This window comes from Oncorhynchus mykiss, chromosome 16 (genome assembly GCF_013265735.2).
Source record: "Oncorhynchus mykiss isolate Arlee chromosome 16, USDA_OmykA_1.1, whole genome shotgun sequence".
Taxonomy (NCBI): Eukaryota; Metazoa; Chordata; class Actinopteri; order Salmoniformes; family Salmonidae; genus Oncorhynchus; species Oncorhynchus mykiss.
Genome location: NC_048580.1, coordinates 36,872,971 through 36,898,726, shown reverse-complemented (window position 1 = coordinate 36,898,726; position 25,756 = coordinate 36,872,971). Strand labels below are relative to the sequence as shown.

General features: G+C 39.2%; 1 protein-coding gene across 1 annotated transcript in view; it reads right to left on the bottom strand.

Annotated features, from left to right (window-relative positions):
- The window catches only part of LOC110491048 (histone-lysine N-methyltransferase PRDM16), a 394,111-nt gene that overhangs the window by 46,337 nt on the left and 322,018 nt on the right, over nucleotides 1-25,756 (bottom strand). The window contains exons 13-14 of the mRNA XM_036946771.1: nucleotides 8,901-9,070; nucleotides 4,899-5,070 (exon numbers count right to left, since the gene is read on the bottom strand). Coding sequence (XP_036802666.1) covers nucleotides 4,899-5,070; nucleotides 8,901-9,070 — 342 coding nt within the window. The remainder of the gene's footprint in view (nucleotides 1-4,898; nucleotides 5,071-8,900; nucleotides 9,071-25,756) is intronic.

The window sequence follows — 25,756 nt, the reverse complement described above, 5'->3', positions numbered from 1 at the left end:
TGTGGACACCAGGTGAGGCCACACACAAACACAGTAACAGTCTCTCTCCATCCCTCCCCCTTCTCCCTAAATCCTCTAGGTTATATCAGCTGTGTCGGTGAACCCCTCCCGTATCTGAATTGGCTGACAGAGTGCACAGCATAATCATAGGTGAGAGGTCAGATCAACAGGAAGTATTATTAAAGATATACTTTACATTGAAATACAGACAGATGTTGTAGTCCCAGAGTTAATGATCCAAGGTTAGTTTTGAATTTCACCTCCTGATGATTATGATGACTGACCGTGTTAGAATAAAATAAACAAGGCTTAATCATGCTCTCTCTCGATCTGTCTCGTCTGCAGGTATGTTTTGATGTGCGAGTGGAAGCCAGTCCCGTCATCGCCACCTCACCGGCTCTTAAGATAACCTTTGGGCCAACTGGGGGCCCAAGGCTGGTTAGGAGACACCGCTAGAGACACTGTATTTGTGATGAACTGAGAGAATATTAGGGTAGCACTGTAATTCATTAATCATATGCTGTCTGCCTCTGTTCTTACTTCTCTCCCCACCTCGTCTTTCTTCCTCATTTTATAATGCACACCATATATGTGCATTGAAGTACAGATTGAACTTGTATTCATAATAGAATATTACAATTATTATAATGCATTTATAACACCTGGATAATGAACTTCTTTCAATAAAGCATTTCACATTCTCCACTGGTGAAATTAAGTATCTCATTGAAATACTGTCCTGTGTCCTCAGATGAAAGGAGTTAGATACGCGTAGGTTTTTTATTCTTTATATATGAATTACAAATCAGCCTTTACTTAAATCATGTTTCTAGTCTATTGCATAGTTACAATGTGTAATCATTGATGTCTCAGGAGCAGGTTTGGTAAATACTGTTGAAGTGTATAATTGTAATATGTACATGCAGACACAGCATCATTCAAAGAATGGAGTTTGATACTCCTGGTATTGGAAATGACTGAAAAAGAATGTCCCAGAGATTCATACCTGAGTATCTCACTGAAATACTATCCTGTGTCCTCAGATTAATTCAGATGAAGGGAGTTAGATATGCATAGGTAGTGTGGTGTACTGTTTTTTTTCTGTATATATGAATTAAAAATCAGCCTTTACTTAAATCATGTTTCTAGTCTATTGCATAGTTACAACGTGTAATCATTGATGTCCCAGGAGTGGTAAACACTGTTGAAGTGTATAAAAAAATCCAGAAAATCACATTGTAGGATTTTTTATGAATTTATTTGCAAATTATGGTGCAAAATAAGTATTTGGTCAATAACAAAAGTTTATCTCAATACTTTGTTATATACCCTTTGTTGTCAATGACAGAGGTCAAACGTTTTCTGTAAGTATTCACAAGTTTTTCACACACTGTTGCTGGTATTTTGGCCCATTCCTCCATGCAGATCTCCTCTAGAGCAGTGATGTTTTGGGGCTGTTGCTGGGCAACATGGACATTCAACTCCCTCCAAAGATTTTCTATGGGGTTGAGATCTGGAGACTGGCTAGGCCACTCCAGGACCTTGAAATGCTTCTTACGAAGCCACTCCTTCGTTGCCCGGGCGGTGTGTTTGGGATCATTGTCATGCTGAAAGACCCAGCCACGTTTCATCTTCAATGCCCTTACGGATGGAAGGAGGTTTTCACTCAAAATCTTGAGATCTTGCGTGGAGCCCCAGATCGAGGGAGATTATCAGTGGGCTTGTATGTCTTCCATTTCCTAATAATTGCTCCCACAGTTGATTTCTTCAAACCAAGCTGCTTACCTATTGCAGATTCAGTCTTTCCAGCCTGGTGGAGGTCTACAATTTTGTTGCTGGTGTCCTTTGACAGTTCTTTGGTCTTGGCCATAGTGGAGTTTGGAGTGTGACTGTTTGAGGTTGTGGACAGGTGTCTTTTAAACTGATAACAAGTTCAAACAGGTGCCATTAATACAGGTAACGAGTGGAGGACAGAGGAGCCTCTTAAAGAAGAAGTTACAGGTCTGTGAGAGCCAGAAAGCTTGCTTGTTTGTAGGTGTCCAAATACTTATTTTCCACCATAATTTTCAAATCAATTCATAAAAAATCCTACAATGTGATTTTCTGGAATTTTTCTTCTCATTTTGTCTGTCATAGTTGAAGTGTACCTATGATGAACATTACAGGCCTTTCTCATCTTTTTAAGTGGGAGAACTTGCACAATTGGTGGCTGACTAAATACTTTTTTGCCCCACTGTATATATATATATATATTTCACCTTTTTTAACCAGGTAGGCCAGTTGAGAAGAAGTTATCATTTACAACTGCGACTTGGCCAAGATAAATATCATGCGTGGTAATATCTACAGTACATGTAGTTAACTTAAAATAACTTTATTGTGCCAAGGATGCAAGTCCTATATGCATGTACTGTAGTGTGACACAAACAACAACACAGAATTACACATGGAATAAACAAACCTACAGTTAATAACACAATAGGGGAAAAAAAGTATATTTACAGTGAGTGCAAATGAGGTAAGATAAGGGCGGTAAAGGCAATAAATAGGCCATGGTGGCGAAGTAATTACAATATAGCAATTAAACACTGGAATGGTAGATGTGCAGAAGATGAATGTGCAAGTAGAGATACTGGGGTGCAAAGCAGCGGAAAAAAATAACTGTATGGGGATGAGGTAGAATGGATGGGCTATTTACAGGTGCAGTGATCTGTGAGCTGCTCCGAAAGCTGGTGCCAGCCACCACCCCACAACTTTAGAGGAGGAACCACTGTAAGTCCATCAGTTTTATCTGGTAGATAAATGCCTCAGCCACCGCCCCAGAACTTTAGAGGAGGAACCACTGTAGGTCCATCAGTTTTATCTGGTAGATAAATGCCTCAGCCACCGCCCCAGAACTTTAGAGGAGGAACCACTGTAGGTCCATCAGTTTTATCTGGTAGATAAATGCCTCAGCCACCACCCCACAACTTTAGAGGAGGAACCACTGTAGGTCCATCAGTTTTATCTGGTAGATAAATGCCTCAGCCACCACCCCACAACTTTAGAGGAGGAACCACTGTAGGTCCATCAGTTTTATCTGGTAGATAAATGCCTCAGCCACCGCCCCAGAACTTTAGAGGAGGAACCACTGTAGGTCCATCAGTTTTATCTGGTAGATAAATGCCTCAGCCACCGCCCCAGAACTTTAGAGGAGGAACCACTGTAGGTCCATCAGTTTTATCTGGTAGATAAATGCCTCAGCCACCACCCCACAACTTTAGAGGAGGAACCACTGTTGGTCCATCAGTTTTATCTGGTAGATAAATGCCTCAGCCACCACCCCACAACTTTTGAGCGAAGAAACGCCCAGTCCAGCTCTATCTGCCCCCCATACACACTTTTCTACTGTTTCTGCCCCTTACAATCTCTTCCACTGTCCCAGTCCCCTCCTCCCCACCCCTGTGCCCCATACACACATCTCCAGCTATCTCAATCATCACCCAACCTCACAGGCTAGACAGTGTCCAGAGGAGAAAAACACAATAGAGTGAGACAAGTGACTAGATCAACTTGACTTAGTTCACAAACACTTAGTGGGGAGGAGACGCATGAGTGCACAGATAGGCATACACACGTATGTCTCTGTTCAATGGGGGGGAGTGATGTGTGTGTGCGTACATGCATGTGTGTGCATGCGCGTGTGTGTACATGCCTGCGTGCACATTTGTGCATGCATGCCAGTGTCTACGTGCCTGCATGTGAGCGTGTGTGTGTCTGTGACGGACAGAAAACAGAGCACTTATTTTGAATTACAGATATTAAAATGCCAGGCTTGCATATTCTGGATGGTTCTGCACTATTGATCGCAGATGGCAGAGGGGCTAAATTACCCTTGAGCTCTGTTGGCTTTTATGTCTCTTGTCTACTGACCAGGGAAGAGGGAGGGTGGGAGACATGAAAGAGAGAGAGACAGAGATTGAAAGAGATAGAAAGAAAGACAGAGAGAGAATAGACAGAGACAAAGAAAAAGAGTGCGATGTGGAGAAAGACAGAGGAGCGGGAAAAGAAAAGTTGAAAAACAAGCAGCCCTTTGTTATTGGCATGAAGAAGGGTTAGCGAAATCAAGGAGGAGCCATTACTTGACATCTAAAGAATCCTTATTGGCTTATTGGAGAAGACAGCTTGCATATTTCCCCCCACACATCTGTCAAAGCTACTGCCTCTGAACCTGGGTCGTATTTATTAGACACTGAAGAAAACGGACTGAAACAGGGAGGGACAATAAGAAACGCGTCCAGTAAGAAACACTTGTTTTCATTTCCGGGTGCAAAACATTTGCTGCAGTGTGCATTAATGAACACGACCCTGCTAAGCACTAGCCTCTAGCGCTACCTGAAACTGCAGGGCCATAGACTATAGGCTGGTGATGCTTTAGTCTGTAGAGGAGAGGAGAGCAGGCCAGAAGCTCTGGTAAACCTGGCCTTGGTTATAGCGTAACAGCCTGGGCAGTTTATTTCAGTTGAGGTGAGTCGTTGAGAACAGGCAGAGTAGAGGAGCGGGCACTGGGGGCTGTGCTTACTGTACTGTACTGGACTCCCCCTAAAGCCTGTTTGAGCAACATCTGACAGGGGAGCAGAGTTAGTTCTGTCAGGAAGGCAGAGTGACACCCTAATAACTGCATAGTCTACTCCCTAGAAGCCAATCGAAATGTTCATCGAAAACAATCAATGTGAGTTAAACGTATTTGGGTGTTGATGTGTGTCGTAAGGTATGTAAACAGAAGTGATTCTGTGAACAACACTCATGTAATGATGAGTAACTTTTAAGACGCCCCGAGCTAATACCTTGGCTTTAACTCCACCGACAGGGGTGTGTGTGTGTGTCTGTGTGTATTTGCATGTGTGTGTTTCCCCTACCTCTTGTCTATGGAGCTGGATGCCTGGTTCATCTCGCTGTTGGAAATTAAGTTGTGGATTTCCGAGAAGTAAGAGTCCTCTTTCTCATCTAAAAGTGCATGGTGATCTGGCTCGGAGTTGGGAGAGGAAATGTTGTTTCCTAGGTTGCAGAGGATCCCAGAGTGTTGACTCACTGTTAGCAAGATGCACACACACACACACACACACACACACACACACACACACACACACACACACACACACACACACACACACACACACACACACACACACACACACACACACACACACACACACCCGTTAGTAACAGCATTTAAAGCTATAATCAACATCAGGAATAGGGAACTACACTCGATGAGATGCGTAACGTGTTTAGTTAAAGTCTACTCACCCCTTGCACAGTTGTTACATTTTGTTGACTTAAAAAAACTAAAAAGGGATTATATTAGATTTTTTTTCCTACACATCAAGTGAAAGAAAAAAGTATAGAACATTGTCTTTATTGTGTATGTCTTCACATGCCACAGTTAATACCTGGTTGAAGTAACTTTGGCAGCAATTACAGCTGTAAATCATTTTTAATAACATTCAACTCTGCATAACACTAAGGGCAACATGCATTGCCTTCAGAAAGTATTCCCATCAGTGGAGGTTACTCAGAGGAGGAAGGGGAGGACCATCCTCCTCTGTGAAAAATCATAAAACATTTAAAAAGTTATCCATTTTAGTTAAAACTAAAGTAAATATATTGTCACCAAATAATTGATTAAAACACACTGGTTTGCAGTGAAGGTCTACAGTAGCCTCAACAGCACTCTGTAGGGTAGCACCATGGCGTAGCCAGAGGACAGCTAGCTTCTGTCCTCCTCCGTACAAAACCCAGGAGGCTCATGGTTCTCACTCCCTTCCATAGACTTACACAGACTATTAGAGCTCTTGTAGCATGAATTGACATGTTGTCCACCCAATCAAAGGATCAGATAATTAATCTAGTACTGAAAGCATAAGGTACAGCTAGCTAGCACTGCAGTGCATAAAATGTGGTGAGTAGTTGACTCAAAGAGAGACAAAGGCAATAGTTAAACAGTTTTGAACAAATTCCTTTCTTCCAAAATGAAGGAGAAACTTTCAGTTTCACTTACGTAGCTAGCAAATGTAGCTAGCTAGTTTAGCCTACTCAAACATGGCAGCCACATTGGTTTTCTCACAATACAATCTATTTAATCAAGTGAGAAAACCAATCTATTTCATCCATTTTGAATTCAAGCTGTAAAACAATGAAATGTTGAATAAGTCAAAGGGTATAAATATTTTCTGAAGGCAGTGTACATGTAACTGCCAAAATAATGGAAATAATTGGTGAATGAGGGTTCTGGCAGCTCTTATGGTGCAGGGTGCATTTTCCTGTCATGGTTTAGGTCCACTCAACCCCCTTAGAGGGCAAGGAAAACACCAATAAATACACAGCCATTCTGAGTGATCACCTTCAACCTATGGTGAATCATCTCTAACCTGATGGGAGTTGATAACAATGCCTCCATCCACAGGGCACCAGCAGTCACTGAATGGTTTGATGAGTATGGGAATTATGTAAACCATATGCCATGGCGATCTCAGTTACCAGATATTAACCCAATTGAACATTTATCGGAGATTCTAAGGCAGCGTTTTCCACCACCATCAACAAAACACCAAATTAAGGAATTTCTCGTGGAAGAATGTCACATCCCTCCAATAGAGGTCAAGGTGCATTGAAGCTGTTCTGGCGGCTTGTGATGGCCCAACGCCCTATTAAGACACGTTATGTTGGTGATTCCATTATTTTAGCAGTTACTTCCGTTTCCGTTGTTTTTGTCAAAATTGCTTAAACTGAGTAAATTTGGTTGGGAATCACTGATGGACAGCAATATTCAAACCTTTATAGTCAGGACTGAAATAGTCAGTCAACACCTCTTAAAAAGCCATTCTGCTGTGTCTTTAAAATGTATGTAATTGCCCTGATGAAAAATTGAACTCTATCCCAGGGTTAGGTATTCAGATTAGATTAGATTAGATTATTTAGTCACATGCGCAAAGTCGCAGTGTACATGTAAGGGATCTCTTCCTCCTCTTCTGAGGAGGAGTAGCGAGAAGGATCGGAGGACCAAAACGCAGCGTGATAAGTGTCCATAATTTAATGAAGCAAAATGAACACTGAACAAAAACAATAAACAACAAACGAACAGTCCTGTAAGGTGAATGACACACACTAAACAGGAAATAAACACCCATGAAACCCAGGTGGAAAAAGGCTACCTAAGTATGATTCTCAATCAGAGACAACTAACGACCCCTGCCTCTGATTGAGAACCATACTAGGCCGAACACAAAAACCAACATAGAAAAACATAGGCTGCCCACCCCAACTCACGCCCTGACCATACTAAAACAAAGACAAAACAAAGGAACTAAGGTCAGAACGTGACAGTACAGTGAAATACTTAACCTCCGAGCTCCCACAGTGCAGGTGTGAATGAAACAATAATAAGAATAACTATTAGGGGGACATGGGGAGGTGACTAGTGGTGGCTATACAGCAGCCTGATGTTCTGGGGGTAGAAGGTATTGGCCAATCTGTTCGTTTTAGCCATGATGCTCCTGTACTGCCCGTGTCTTAGTGATAGAAACAGGGAGGACAGGCCATGGCTCGGGTGGCTGAGGTCCCTAAAGATCTTCTTGACTTTCCTGTGACACCTGGTGTTGTAGGTGTCCTGGAGGCCAGACAGTGGTGCGTTCGGCTGAGCGTACCACCTTCTGGAGTGCCTTGGGGTCAGCATTTTTCAGAAGGTGTTCCTGTAACTTTTACCTCTTCTACCTTTCATATGGGTTTTGATCCTAACAAACTCCCCAGTCCTTGCCGGTGACAAGCTTATCCGTAACATGATGCTGCCACCACAATACTTGCAAAGTTTCCCATCATTGCATTCCCTACGCATTACTGGCTGGTGACAAAGTAAAAAGGTCTATGTTGAAAAATCTATTTCAAATCATCCATTATGTTTGCAACAAGGCCCTTATGCAATACTGCAAGACAACACGGCAAATAAATTAACTTAAAATAAAAACGTCAGATTTGAGTCAACAATTACTAAAAATAATGCCAAAGACACTCACATTCCGAGAGGTTTTGAGTGTTTCTGAGGGGTCCCATTTAAATCTTGAGTTAAATCTACTTGAAATCAGAGACAAGGTTTACATATTGCTGTCCATAAATGATTCCAACCAAATTTACTGAGCTTGAGGAATTTTGACAAAAACAATGGATATAATGTTGCTTTAACAGTTGTGCAGAGTTGGTAGAATCTTATTCAAAATGATTTACGTATGTAAGGTGCTTCCACCAAGTATTCCGTGGTGTGAAGACATACACAATCAAGACATTTTCATTTTCTATTTTTTATTCATTTCACTTTGAAAATGTGGAGCAGGTTGTGTATCCAATTTAATCCCTTTTTAGGTTTTATTTAAAGGAAGTAAAATGTGACAACTTTGCAAGGGGTGTGTAAACTTTCACTATGCCCTGTAGTTAAAGTGAATGTACATGTTAATGTAGTCAACATAGTCAATGTTTTCATTTACAGTACACTCACCAGCAGTAAAAGAAAATAGGTAAATGCTGTTTTCTTTGAGGCTGTGAATAACAAGCGTGTACTGTATCTTAAAGGGACATTCAACTCCAAAACCAATGTTTGTCAGGTGCTTTTAGATCTGGAAATGATACTTATCTTTTCCATTCATTTGAGGTTATAATGACATATCGCTGAATCGACAAAACAGGTGGCCTTGGACATAAGATGTTTGAAAATATCTGATAAACTTGGTAACACAGCTGATCTAGGGGGAGGGGTTCATTAGGTGAACAGGGACCCACCGGGCAGGTTCTCGTGCTCATGCTTCTTTAGATTTGATGGTATAGCACAGCTGATCTAGGGGGAGGGGTTCATTAGGTGAACAGGGACCCACCGAGCAGGTTCTCGTGCTCATGCTTCTTTAGGTGGCGGTCCAAGTTGGTCTGCTGGCCGAAACAGCGGTTGCACAGGTGACACTTGAAGGGCTTCTCCTTGTTGTGGATGTTGCGTACGTGCCGCTGAAGGTTGGAGGAGATGCTGAACGAGCGGTCACAGTATTTACACCTGGGGGGGTAGAGAGAGATTTCATATATTTCTGTATTTGCTTTGGTAATGGAAGATTAAAGTGAATCAAACTGAATTGAGAGAAAGAGAGAAAGAAATTGAAAAGTATAGAGAGAATGAGAAAGAACAGGGGAGGAGAGGGAAGCAGAAAGAGAGAGAAAGGAGAAGAGAGGTAGAGGGGTAAGACAGGCAGAGAGAAGGGAAGCAGAGAGAGAGAGAGAGAGTACATGTAGAGAAAGAAGGAAAGGAGAAGGAGGGAGCATGGGAGGTACAGGGGTAAGACATCAGGGAGAAGGAGTAGGCTTGGGAGGTAGAGGGGTAAGACAGGCAGGGAGAAGGAGTAGGCTTGGGATGTAGAGGGGTAAGACAGGCAGGGAGAAGGAGTAGGCTTGGGAGGTAGAGGGGTAAGACAGGCAGGGAGAAGGAGTAGGCTTGGGAGGTAGAGGTGTATGACAGGCAGGGAGAAGGAGTAGGCTTGGGAGGTAGAGGGGTAAGACAGGCAGGGAGAAGGAGTAGGCTTGGGAGGTAGAGGGGTAAGACAGGCAGGGAGAAGGAGTGAGCTTGGGAGGTAGAGGGGTAAGACAGGCAGGGAGAAGGAGTGAGCTTGGGAGGTAGAGGGGTAAGACAGGCAGGGAGAAGGAGTAGGCTTGGGAGGTAGAGGGGTAAGACAGGCAGGGAGAAGGAGTAGGCTTGGGAGGTAGAGGGGTAAGACAGGCAGGGAGAAGGAGTAGGCTTGGGAGGTAGAGGGGTAAGACAGGCAGGGAGAAGGAGTAGGCTTGGGATGTAGAGGGGTAAGACAGGCAGGGAGAAGGGAAGCAGAGAGAGAGAGAGAGAGTACAGGTAGAGAAAGAAGGAAGGGAGAAGGAGTGAGCTTGGGAGGTAGAGGGGTAAGACAAGCAGGGAGAAGGAGTAGGCTTGGGAGGTAGAGGGGTATGATAGGCAGGGAGAAGGAGTAGGCTTGGGAGGTAGAGGGGTAAGACAGGCAGGGAGAAGGAGTAGGCTTGGGAGGTAGAGGGGTAAGACAGGCAGGGAGAAGGAGTAGGCTTGGGAGGTAGAGGTGTATGACAGGCAGGGAGAAGGAGTAGGCTTGGGAGGTAGAGGGGTAAGACAGGCAGGGAGAAGGAGTAGGCTTGGGAGGTAGAGGGGTAATACAGGCAGGGAGAAGGAGTGAGCTTGGGAGGTAGAGGGGTAAGACAGGCAGGGAGAAGGAGTGAGCTTGGGAGGTAGAGGGGTAAGACAGGCAGGGAGAAGGAGTAGGCTTGGGAGGTAGAGGGGTAAGACAGGCAGGGAGAAGGAGTAGGCTTGGGATGTAGAGGGGTTAGACAGGCAGGGAGAAGGGAAGCAGAGAGAGAGAGAGAGAGTACAGGTAGAGAAAGAAGGAAGGGAGAAGGAGTGAGCTTGGGAGGTAGAGGGGTAAGACAGGCAGGGAGAAGGGAAGCAGAGAGAGAGAGAGAGAGTACAGGTAGAGAAAGAAGGAAGGGAGAAGGAGTGGGCTTGGGAGGTAGAGGGGTAAGACAAGCAGGGAGAAGGAGTAGGCTTGGGAGGTAGAGGGGTATGATAGGCAGGGAGAAGGAGTAGGCTTGGGAGGTAGAGGGGTAAGACAGGCAGGGAGAAGGAGTAGGCTTGGGAGGTAGAGGGGTAAGACAGGCAGGGAGAAGGAGTAGGCCTTGGAGGTAGAGGGGTAAGACAGGCAGGGAGAAGGAGTGAGCTTGGGAGGTAGAGGGGTAAGACAGGCAGGGAGAAGGAGTAGGCTTGGGAGGTAGAGGGGTAAGACAGGCAGGGAGAAGGAGTAGGCTTGGGAGATAGAGGGGTAAGACAGGCAGGGAGAAGGAGTAGGCTTGGGAGGTAGAGGGGTATGACAGTCAGGGAGAAGGAGTGAGCTTGGGAGGTAGAGGGGTAAGACAGGCAGGGAGAAGGAGTAGGCTTGGGAGGTAGAGGGGTAAGACAGCCAGGGAGAAGGAGTGAGCTTGGGAGGTAGAGGGGTAAGACAGACAGGGAGAAGGAGTGAGCTTGGGAGGTAGAGGGGTAAGACAGGCAGGGAGAAGGAGTAGGCTTGGGAGGTAGAGGGGTAAGACAGGCAGGGAGAAGGAGTGAGCTTGGGAGGTAGAGGGGTAAGACAGGCAGGGAGAAGGAGTGAGCTTGGGAGGTAGAGGGGTATGAGAAGCAGGGAGAAGAAGTAGGCTTGGGAGGTAGAGGGGTAAGACAGGCAGGGAGGGAGAAGGAGTGAGCTTGGGAGGTAGAGGGGTAAGACAGGCAGGGAGAAGGAGTGAGCTTGGGAGGTAGAGGGGTAAGACAGGCAGGGAGAAGGAGTGAGCTTGGGAGATAGAGGGGTAAGACAGGCAGGGAGAAGGAGTGAGCTTGGGAGATAGAGGGGTAAGACAGGCAGGGAGAAGGAGTGAGCTTGGGAGATAGAGGGGTAAGACAGGCAGGGAGAAGGAGTAGGCTTGGGAGGTAGAGGGGTAAGACAGGCAGGGAGAAGGAGTGAGCTTGGGAGATAGAGGGGTAAGACAGGCAGGGAGAAGGAGTGAGCTTGGGAGATAGAGGGGTAAGACAGGCAGGGAGAAGGAGTGAGCTTGGGAGATAGAGGGGTAAGACAGGCAGGGAGAAGGAGTGAGTTTGGGAGATAGAGGGGTAAGACAGGCAGGGAGAAGGAGTAGTCTTGGGAAGTAGAGGGGTAAGACAGGCAGGGAGAAGGAGTGAGCTTGGGAGATAGAGGGGTAAGACAGGCAGGGAGAAGGAGTGAGCTTGGGAGGTAGAGGGGTAAGACAGGCAGGGAGAAGGAGTGAGCTTGGGAGGTAGAGGGGTATGATAAATAAACTGAACATTGGTAAAGAAAGGAGAGGTGGTCTAAATGTTGCAACGGTCATTAAAATTGTAAAAAGGTTTAAAACAATTATAGTGAATGCAACAGTTGGAGGTGTAAGACAGGCAGGGAGAAGGAGTGAGCTTGGGAGGTAGAGGGGTAAGACAGGCAGGGAGAAGGAGTAGGCTTGGGAGGTAAGAGGGGTAAGACAGGCAGGTAGAAGGAGTGAGCTTGGGAGGTAGAGGGGTAAGACAGGCAGGTAGAAGGAGTAGGCTTGGGAGGTAGAGGGGTAAGACAGGCAGGGAGAAGGGAAGCAGAGAGAGAGAGAGAGAGAGAGAGAGTACAGGTAGAGAAAGAAGGAAGGGAGAAGGAGTGAGCTTGGGAGGTAGAGGGGTAAGACAGACATGGAGAAGGAGTGAGCTTGGGAGGTAGAGGGGTAAGACAAGCAGGGAGAAGGAGTAGGCTTGGGAGGTAGAGGGGTATGATAGGCAGGGAGAAGGGCTAGGCTTGGGAGGTAGAGGGGTAAGACAGGCAGGGAGAAGGAGTAGGCTTGGGAGGTAGAGGGGTAAGACAGGCAGGGAGAAGGAGTAGGCTTGGGAGGTAGAGGGGTAAGACAGGCAGGGAGAAGGAGTAGGCTTGGGAGGTAGAGGGGTAAGACAGGCAGGGAGATTTGCATATATGAATACATTAACATAAAGGAGGGAACAGGACTGCAACCACACAAACTTACTCTGCCTAGGCCTTCCTGCAGCCACCTGCTCTGTCTAGGTCTACCTGCTATGTCTAGGTCTACCTGCAGCCAACTGCTCTGTCTAGGTCTACCTGCTCTGTCTATGTCTACCTGCTCTGTCTATGTCTACCTGCTCTGTCTAGGTCTACCTGCTCTGTCTAGACCTACCTGCAGCCACCTGCTCTGTCTAGGTCTACATACTCTGTCTAGGTCTACCTGATTTGTCTAGGACAACCTGCTCTGTCTAGGCCTACCTGCTCTGTCTAGGCCTACCTGCTCTGTCTAGGACTAGGGGTGGCAGGGTAGCCTAGTGGTTAGAGAGTTGGACTAGTAACCGGAAGGTTGCAAGTTCAAATCCCCCATCTGTCTTTCTGCCCCTGAACAGGCAGTGTTCTTAGGCCGTCATTGAAAATAAGAATTTGTTCTTAACTGACTTGCCTAGTTAAATAAAGGTAAAATAAAAAAATAAAAAATAAAAATACCTGCTCTGTCTAGGTCTACCTGCAGCCACCTGCTCTGTCTAGGTCTACCTGCAGCCACCTGCTCTGTCTAGGTCTACCTGCAGCCACCTGCTCTGTCTAGGTCTACCACAATATTACACCACTCCATATCTACAATACTAAATGTATAATACCAGAACACCACAAAATTACACCATTACATATCTACAATACTGTTATGGTATACCACCATAACACAATATTACAGCAATACATATATACATTACTAAATGTATAATACCACCACACAACACAACACCACTACATATCTACAATACTAAATGTATAATACCACCATACCACAATATTACACCCTTACAATACTAAATGTATAATACCACCACACCACAATATTACACCACTACATATCTACAATACTAAAATGAATAATACCCCCATGCCAAAATATTACACCACTCCATATCTACAATACTAAATGTATAATACCACCATACCATAATATTACACCACTACATATCTACAATACTAAATGTATAATACCACCACACAAAAGTATTACACCACTACATATCTACAATACAACATGTATTATATCACAATATTACACCACTACATATCTACAATACTAAATGTATTATACCACAATATTACACCACTACATATCTACAATACTAAATGTATAGTACCAACATACCATAATATGACACCACTACATGTCTACAATAATAAATGTATTATACCACAATATTACACCACTACATATCTACAATACAAAATGTATAACACCACCATACCACAATATTACACCGGTACAATAATAAATGTATAATACCACCACACCACAATATTACACCACTACATATCTACAATACTAAATGTATTATACCACAATATTTAACCACTACATATCTACAATACTAAATGTATAATACCACCATACCATAATATTACACCACTACATATCTACAATACAAAATGTATTATACCAAAATAATACACCACTACATTTCTACAATACTAAATGTATAGTACCACCATACCATAATATTACACCACTACATATCTACAATACTAAATGTATTATACTACAATATCACACCACTACATATCTACAATACTAAATGTATAATACCACCATACCACAATATTACACACCTACAATACTAAATGTATAATACCACCACACCACAATATTACACAACTACATATCTACAATACTAAATGTATTATACCACAATATTTAACCACTACATATCTACAATACTAAATGTATAATACCATTATAGCACAATATTACACCCCTACAATACTAAATGTATAATACCACCACACCACAATATTACACCACTACATATCTACAATACCAAATGTATAATAACACCATACCATAATATTACACCACTACATATCTACAATACTAAATGTATTTTAACACAATATTACACCACTACATATCTACAATAATAAATGTGTAATACAACCACACAACAGTATTACACCACTACATATCTACAATACTAAATGTATAATACAACCACACAACAGTATTACACCACTACATATCTACAATACTAAATGTATAATACCACGATACCATAATATTACACCACTACATATCTACAATACTAAATGTATTATACCACAATATTACACCACTGCAAATCTACAATACTAAATGTATAATACCATTATAGCACAATATTGCACCTCTACAATACTAAATGTATAATACCACCACACCACAATATTACACCACTATATATCTACAATACCAAATGTATAATACCACCATACCATAATATTACACCACTACATATCTACAAAACTAAATGTATTTTACCACAATATTACACCACTACATATCTACAATAATAAATGTGTAATACCACCATACCATAATATTACACCACTACATATCTACAATACTAAATGTATAATACCACCATACCATAATATTACACCACTACATATCTACAATACTAAATGTATTAAACCACAATATTACACCACTGTAAATCTACAATACTAAATGTATAATACCATTATAGCACAATATTACACCCCTACAATACTAAATGTATAATACCACCACACCACAATATTACACCACTACATATCTACAATACCAAATGTATAATAACACCATACCATAATATTACACCACTACATATCTACAATACTCAATGTATTATACCACAATATTACACCACTGCAAATCTACAATACTAAATGTATAATACCATTATAGCACAATATTGCACCTCTACAATACTAAATGTATAATACCACCACACCACAATATTACACCACTACATATCTACAATACCAAATGTATAATACCACCATACCATAATATTACACCACTACATATCTACAATACTAAATGTATTTTACCACAATATTACACCACTACATATCTACAATAATAAATGTGTAATACCACCATACCATAATATTACACCACTACATATCTACAATACTAAATGTATAATACCACCATACCATAATATTACACCACTACATATCTACAATACTAAATGTATTAAACCACAATATTACACCACTGTAAATCTACAATACTAAATGTATAATACCATTATAGCACAATATTACACCCCTACAATACTAAATGTATAATACCACCACACCACAATATTACACCACTACATATCTACAATACTAAATGTATTATACCACAATATTACACCACTGCATATCTACAATACTAAATGTATAATACCACCATGCCACAATATTACACCCCTACAATACTGAATGTATAGTACCACCATACCACAATATTACACCACTACATATCTACAATACTAAATGTATAATACCACCATACTACAATATTACACCACTACATATCTACAATACTAAATTTATAGCACCACCATACCACAATATCACACCACTACATATATACAATACTAAATGTATAATACCACCACACAACAGTATTATAGCACTACATATTTACATTACTAAATGTATTATACCACAATATTACACCACTACATATCTACAATACTAAATGTATAATACCACCATACCACAATATTACACCCCTACAATACTAAATGTATAATACCACCACACCTCAATATTACACCACTACATATCTAAAATACTAAATGTATAGTACCACCATACCACAATATTACACCACTACATATCTACAATACTAAATGTATAATACCATTAGAGCACAATATTACACCCCTACAATACTAAATGTATAATACCACCACACCACAATATTACACCACTACATATCTACAATACTAAATGTATAATACCACAATATTACACCACTACATATCTACAACACTAAATGTATAATAACACCATACCATAATATTACACCACTACATATCTACAATACTAAATGTATTATACCACAATATTACACCACTGCATATCTAAAATACTACATGTAAAATACCACCATGCCACAATATTACAACCCTACAATACTAAATGTATATTACCACCACACCACAATATTACACTACTACATATCTACAATACTAAATGTATTATACCACAATATTTAACCACTACATATCTACAATAATAAATGTATTATACCACAATATTACACCACTACATATCTACAATACTAAATGTATAACACCACCATACCACAATATTACACCACTACATATCTACAATACTAAATGTATAATACCACCACACAAAAGTATTACACCACTACATATCTAAAATACAAAATGTATTATATCACAATATTACACCACTACATATCTACAATACTAAATGTATTATACCACAATATTACACCACTACATATCTACAATACTAAATGTATAATACCACCATACCATAATATTACACCACTACATATCTACAATACTGAATGTATTATACCACAATATTACAACACTACATATCTACAATACTAAATGTATAGTACCAACATACCATAATATGACACCACTACATATCTACAATAATAAATGTATTATACCACAATATTACACCACTACATATCTACAATACTAAATGTATAACACCACCATACCATAATATTACACAACTCCATATCTACAATGCTAAATGTATTATACTACAATATCACACCACTACATATCTACAATACTAAATGTATAATACCACCATACCACAATATTACACACCTACAATACTAAATGTATAATACCACCACACCACAATATTACACAACTACATATCTACAATACTAAATGTAGTATACCACAATATTACACCACAACATATCTACAATAATAAATGTGTAATACAACCACACAACAGTATTACACCACTACATATCTACAATACTAAATGTATAATACAACCACACAACAGTATTACACCACTACATATCTACAATACTAAATGTATAATACCACCATACCATAATATTACACCACTACATATCTACAATACTAAATGTATTATACCACAATATTACACCACTGCAAATCTACAATACTAAATGTATAATACCATTATAGCACAATATTGCACCTCTACAATACTAAATGTATAATACCATTATAGCACAATATTACACCCCTACAATACTAAATGTATAATACCACCACACCACAATATTACACCACTACATATCTACAATACCAAATGTATAATAACACCATACCATAATATTACACCACTACATATCTACAATACTAAATGTATTTTAACACAATATTACACCACTACATATCTACAATAATAAATGTGTAATACAACCACACAACAGTATTACACCACTACATATCTACAATACTAAATGTATAATACAACCACACAACAGTATTACACCACTACATATCTACAATACTAAATGTATAATACCACCATACCATAATATTACACCACTACATATCTACAATACTAAATGTATTATACCACAATATTACACCACTGCAAATCTACAATACTAAATGTATAATACCATTATAGCAAAATATTGCACCTCTACAATACTAAATGTATAATACCACCACACCACAATATTACACCACTACATATCTACAATACCAAATGTATAATACCACCATACCATAATATTACACCACTACATATCTACAATACTAAATGTATTTTACCACAATATTACACCACTACATATCTACAATAATAAATGTGTAATACCACCATACCATAATATTACACCACTACATATCTACAATACTAAATGTATAATACCACCATACCATAATATTACACCACTACATATCTACAATACTAAATGTATTATACCACAAAATTACACCACTGCATATCTACAATACTAAATGTATAATACCACCATGCCACAATATTACATCCCTACAATACTGAATGTATAGTACCACCATACCACAAAATTACACCACTACATATCTACAATACTAAATGTATAATACCACCATACTACAATATTACACCACTACATATCTACAATACTAAATTTATAGCACCACCATACCACAATATCACACCACTACATATATACAATACTAAATGTATAATACCACCACACAACAGTATTATAGCACTACATATTTACATTACTAAATGTATTATACCACAATATTACACCACTACATATCTACAATACTAAATGTATAATACCACCATACCACAATATTACACCCCTACAATACTAAATGTATAATACCACCACACCTCAATATTACACCACTACATATCTAAAATACTAAATGTATAGTACCACCATACCACAATATTACACCACTACATATCTACAATACTAAATGTATAATACCATTAGAGCACAATATTACACCCCTACAATACTAAATGTATAATACCACCACGCCACAATATTACACCACTACATATCTACAATACTAAATGTATAATACCACCATATCATAATATTACACCACTACATATCTACAAAACTAAATGTATTATACCACAATATTACACCACTACATATCTACAGCACTAAATGTATAATAACACCATACCATAATATTACACCACTACATATCTACAATACTAAATGTATTATACCACAATATTACACCACTACATATCTACAATACTAAATGTATAATACCACCATACCACAATATTACACCCCTACAATACTAAATGTATAATACCACCACACCTCAATATTACAACACTACATATCTAAAATACTAAATGTATAGTACCACCATACCACAATATTACACCACTACATATCTACAATACTAATTGTATAATACCATTAGAGCACAATATTACACCCCTACAATACTAAATGTATAATACCACCACACCACAATATTACACCACTACATATCTACAATACTAAATGTATAATACCACCATATCATAATATTACACCACTACATATCTACTAAACTAAATGTATTATACCACAATATTACACCACTGCATATCTACAACACTAAATGTATAATAACACCATACCATAATATTACACCACTACATATCTACAATACTAAATGTATTATACCACAATATTACACCACTGCATATCTACAATACTACATGTAAAATACCACCATGCCACAATATTACACCACTACACTACTAAATGTATAATACCATTATAGCACAATATTATACCACTACATATTTACAATACTAAATGTAAAAGGCCACAAGAGTACATCACTACATATCTACAATACTAAATGTATAATATCACAATACCACAATATTACACCACTACACTACTAAATGTATAATACCACCATACCATAATATTACACCACTACAAATCTACAATACTAAATGTATTATACCACCATACTACAATATTACACCACTACATATTTACATTACTAAATGTATTATACCACAATATTTCAACACTACAAATCTACAATACTAAATGTATAATACCACCATACTACAATATTACACCACTACATATTTACATTACTAAATGTATTATACCACAATATTTCAACACTACAAATCTACAATACTAAATGTATTATACCACAATATTACACCACTGCATATCTACAATACGAAATGTATAATGCCACCATGCCACAATATTACACCACTACATATCTACGATACTAAATGTATAATACCGCCATACTACAATATTACAACACTACATATCTACAATACTAAATGTATAATACCACCATACTACAATATTACACCACTACATATTTACATTACTAAATGTATTATACCACAATATTTCAACACTACAAATCTACAATACTAAATGTATTATACCACAATATTACACCACTGCATATCTACAATACTAAATGTATAATGCCACCATGCCACAATATTACACCACTACATATCTACAATACTAAATGTATAATACCACCATACTACAATATTACACCACTACATATCTACAATACTAAATGTATAACACCACCATACCACAATATTACACCACTACATATATACAATACTAAATGTATAATACCACCACACAACAGTATTACACCACTACATATTTACATTACTAAATGTATTATACCACAATATTTCAACACTACATATCTACAATACTAAATGTATAATAACACCATACCACAATGTCACACCCCTACAATACTAAATGTATAATACCACCACACCACAATATTACACCACTACATATCTACAATACTAAATGTATTATACCACAATATTTCACCACTACATATCTACAATACTAAATGTATAACACCACCATACCACAATATTACACCACTACATATATACAATTCTAAATGTATAATGCCAACACACAACAGTATTACACCACTACATATCTACAATACTAAATGTATTATACCACAATATTACACCACTACGTATCTACAATACTAAATGTATAATACCACCATGCCACAATATTACACCCCTACAATACTAAATGTATAATACCACCACACCACAATATTACACCACTACATATCTACAATACTAAATGTATAGTACCACCATACCACAATATTACACCACTACATATCTACAATACTAAATGTATAATACCATTCGAGCACAATATTACACCCCTACAATACTAAATGTATAATACCACCACACCACAATATTACACCACTACATATCTACAATACTAAATGTATAATAACACCATACCATAATATTACACCACTACATATTTACAATACTAAATGTATTATACCACAATATTACACCACTACATATCTACAATACTAAATGTATAATACACCATACCATAATATTACACCACTACATATCTACATTACTAAATGTATTATACCACAATATTACACCACTGCATATCTACAATACTAAATGTACAATACCACCATGCCACAATATTACACCCCTACAATACTAAATGTATAATACCACCACACCACAATATTACACCACTACATATCTACAATACTAAATGTATTATACCACAATATTACACCCCTACATATCTACAATACTAAATGTATAGTACCACCAAACCACAATATTACACCACTACATATCTACAATACTAAATGTATAATACCATTATATTTATAAATGTATAAGGCCAAAATAGTACATCAGTACATATCTACAATACTAAATGTATAATACCACAATATTACACCACTACACTACTAAATGTATAATACCACCACACCACAATATTACACCACCACATATATACAATACTAAATGTATAATACCAGCACACCACAATATTACACCACTACTTACCCACAATACTAAATGTATAATACCACCATACCACAATATTACACCACTACATATCTACAATACTAAATGTATAATACCACAATATTACACCACTACATATCTACAATACTAAATGTATAATACCACAATACCACAATATTACACCACTCCATTTCAACAACACTAAATGTATAGTACCACCACACCACAATATTACACCACTACATATCTACTATACTAAATGTATAATATCACAATATTACACCACTACATATCTACAATACTAAATGTATAATACCACAATATTACACCACTACATATCTATAATACTAAATGTATAATACCACAATATTACACCACTACATATCTACAATACTAAATGTATAATACCACAATATCACACCACTACAATACTACATGTATAATACCACCATAACACAATATTACACCACTACACATCTACAATACTAAATGTATAATACCACCATAACACAATATTACAATGTAGTTCTGTATAGAGTCTGTGTGCTAGAATTTTTGTGTGTCTCTGTGGTTGTCTCTTCATTGTCCCCACTGTTCCATAAGGTGTATTTTATTTGTTTTTGAAATCTGATTCTACTGCTGCGTCAGTTACCTGATATCGAATAGAGTTCCAGGTAGTCATGGCTCTATGTAGTACTGTGCGCCTCCCATAGTCTGTTCTGGACTTGGGAATTGTGAAGAGACCTCTGGTGGCATGTCTGGTGGTGTATGCATGGGTGTCCGAACTGTGTGCCAGTAATTTAAACAGACAGCGTGGTGCACTCAGCTTGTCAATACTTTTTACGAAAACAAGTTGTGATGAAGTCAATCTCTCCTCCACTTTGAGCCATGAGAGATTGACATGCCTATTATTAATGTTATCTCTCTGTGTACTTTTAAGGGCCAGCCCTGCTGCCCTGTTCTGAGACAGTTGTAATTCTCTTAAATCCCTCTTTGTGGCACATGACTGAACAGTAATCCAGATGTGACAAAACTAGGGCCTGTAGGACCTGCCTTGTTGATAGTAATGTTAAGAAGGTAGAAACTAGGGCCTGTAGGTCCTGCCTTGTTGACAGTGCTGTTAAGAAGGTAGAAACTAGGGCCTGTAGGACCTGCCTTGTTGATAGTAATGTTAAGAAGGTAGAAACTGGGGCCTGTAGGACCTGCCTTGTTGATAGTAATGTTAAGAAGGTAGAAACTGGGGCCTGTAGGACCTGCCTTGTTGATAGTAATGTTAAGAAGGTAGAAACTGGGGCCTGTAGGACCTGCCTTGTTGATAGTAATGTTAAGAAGGTAGAAACTGGGGCCTGTAGGACCTGCCTTGTTGACAGTGCTGTCTAGAAGGTAGAAACAAGAGCCTGTAGGACCTGTCTTGTTGATAGTGTTGTTAAGAAGGTAGAAACTAGGGCCTGTAGGACCTGCCTTGTTGATAGTGCTGTTAAGAAGGTAGAAACTAGGGCCTGTGGGACCTGCCTTGTTGATAGTGCTGTTAAGGCAGAGCAGCGCTTTATTATGTACAGACTTCTCCCCATCTTAGCAACTGTTCAATAAAAATGTTTTGACCAGGACAGTTTACAATCCAGGGTTACTCCAAGCAGTTTAGTCATCTCAATTTCCACCATATTCATTTCAATATTTTGTTGAGGTTTAGGGTTTAGTGAATGATTTATCCCAAATACAATGCTTTCAGTTTTAATAATTTGGAAAGTGTACCAAAAAAGTGTCAAGAAGACTTGAGGCTGTGGTCACTGCTTCAACAAAGTACTGAGAAAAGGGTTTGAATACTTATGCAAAATGTAATATTTACGTTTTTTATTTTTAATACATTTGCAAAAATGCCTACAAACTTGTTTTTGCTTTGTCATTATAGGGTATTGTGTGTAGATTGATGAGTGGAAAAACGTAACAAATGTGGACAAAGTCAAGGGGTCTGAATACTTTCCAACAGCAGACTATGATCGATAATGTCAAAAGCTGCACTGAAGTCAACCAAACAGCCCACACAATCATTTAGTATCAATATCTCTCAGCCAATCTGTTGTCAATTTGTTTACTGTACTAGCATTACATCTGGTCAAACACATTTTTTTTTCCAAAAGCTTACAAAGCATTCATAAAATAGGCTGATTGGTCTGCTATTTCAATCAAATCACATATTCTTGGTCACATACACTGCTACGCCATCTTGGATGAGCCTAGTAGTGAACTAGCGATACGCTAATGAGGGAAACGAATATGGGCATGAAGAACTGGACCGCTTTCTAGTTGTCTCTGGCATTGTTTAACCAAAGTTTTTTGCTGTGGGGAGATAGTATTCTTATGTCAGGGTTTATGATGCAACATTCTGTAGAACAGAATGTGATCTGAAAATCAAATCAAATGAAATTTTATTTGTCACATACACATGGTTAGCAGATGTTAATGTGAGTGTAGCGAAATGCTTGTGCTTCTAGTTCCGACCATGCAGTAAAATCTACCAAGTAATCTAACAATTCCTCAACAACTACCTAATGCACACAAATCTAAAGGGGTGAATGAGAATATGTACATATAAATATATGGATGAGCGATGGCCGAGCGGCATAGGCAAGGTGCAATAGATGGTATAAAATATAATATGTAAACATTATTAAAGTGGCATTATTTAAAGTGGCATTGTTTAAAGTGACAAGTGATCCATTATTTAAAGTGGCCAGAGATTGGGTCTCAATGTAGGCAGCAGCCACTCAATGTCTACCATTCCAGTGTTTAATTGCTATATTGTAATTACTTCGCCACCATGGCCTATTTATTGCCTTAACTCCCTTATCTTACCTCATTTGCACTCACTGTAAATATACTTTTTGTTTTCTTTTGTTCTACTGTATTAGTGACTATGTTTTGTTTATTCCATGTGTAACTCTGTGTAACTCTGTATTGTTGTATGTGTCGAATTGCTGTGCTTTATCTTGGCCAGGTCGCAGTTGCAAATGAGAACATGTTCTCAACTAGCCTACCTGGATAAATAAAGGTGAAATAAAATCAAATAAATCAAATAAAAAATAAATTAGTGATGGCTGTTTAACAGTCTGAAGGCCTTGAGATAGAAGCTGTTTTTTCAGTCTCTCGGTCCCAGCTTTAATGCACCCTTACTGAGCTCGCCTTCTGTATGATAGTGGGGTGAACAGGCAGTGGCTCGGGTGGTTGTTGTCCTTGATGATCTTTTTGGCCTTCCTGTGACATCGGGTGCTGTAGGTGTCCTGGAGGGCAGGTAGTTTGCCCCCGGTGATGCGTTGTGCAGACCTCACTACCCTCTGGAGAGCCTTACGGTTGTGGGCAGAGCAGTAGCCATACCAGGCGGTGATACAGCCCAACAGGATGCTCTTGATTGTGCAAGTGTAAAAGTTTGTGAGTGTTTTTGGTGACAAATTTCAAATTTGTCAAATTTCTTCAGCCTCCTTCTTCATCACGCTGCCTGTGTGGGTGGACCATTTCAGTTTGTCCGTGATGTGTATGCCGAGGAACTTAAAACTTTCTAACTTCTCCACAACTGTCCTGTCGATGTGGATAGAGGGGTGCTCCCTCTGCTGTTTCCTGAATTCCACGATCATCTCCTTTGTTTAGTTGACTTTGAGTGTAAGTTTATTTTCCTGACACCACACTCCGAGGGCCCTCACCTCCTCCCTGTAGGCCGTCTCGTTGTTGTTGGTAATCAGGCATACTACTGTAGTGTCGTCCGCAAACTTGATGATTGAGTTGGAGGTGTGCTTGGCCATGCAGTCATGGGTGAACAGGGAGTACAGGAGGGGGCTGAGATCACACCCTTGTGGGGCCCCAGTGTTGAGGATCAAGGAGTGGAGGTATTGTTTTCTACCTTCAGCATGTGGGAACAGCAGACTGGGATAGTGATTGATTATGTCCGTAACGTAATTATGTCCGGTCACCTTGCCATGATTAAAAGCAGTGGTTCACGCTTTCAGTTTTGCGCGAATGCTGTCATCAATCCATGGTTTGTGTTTGGGGAAGATTATGATAGTCAC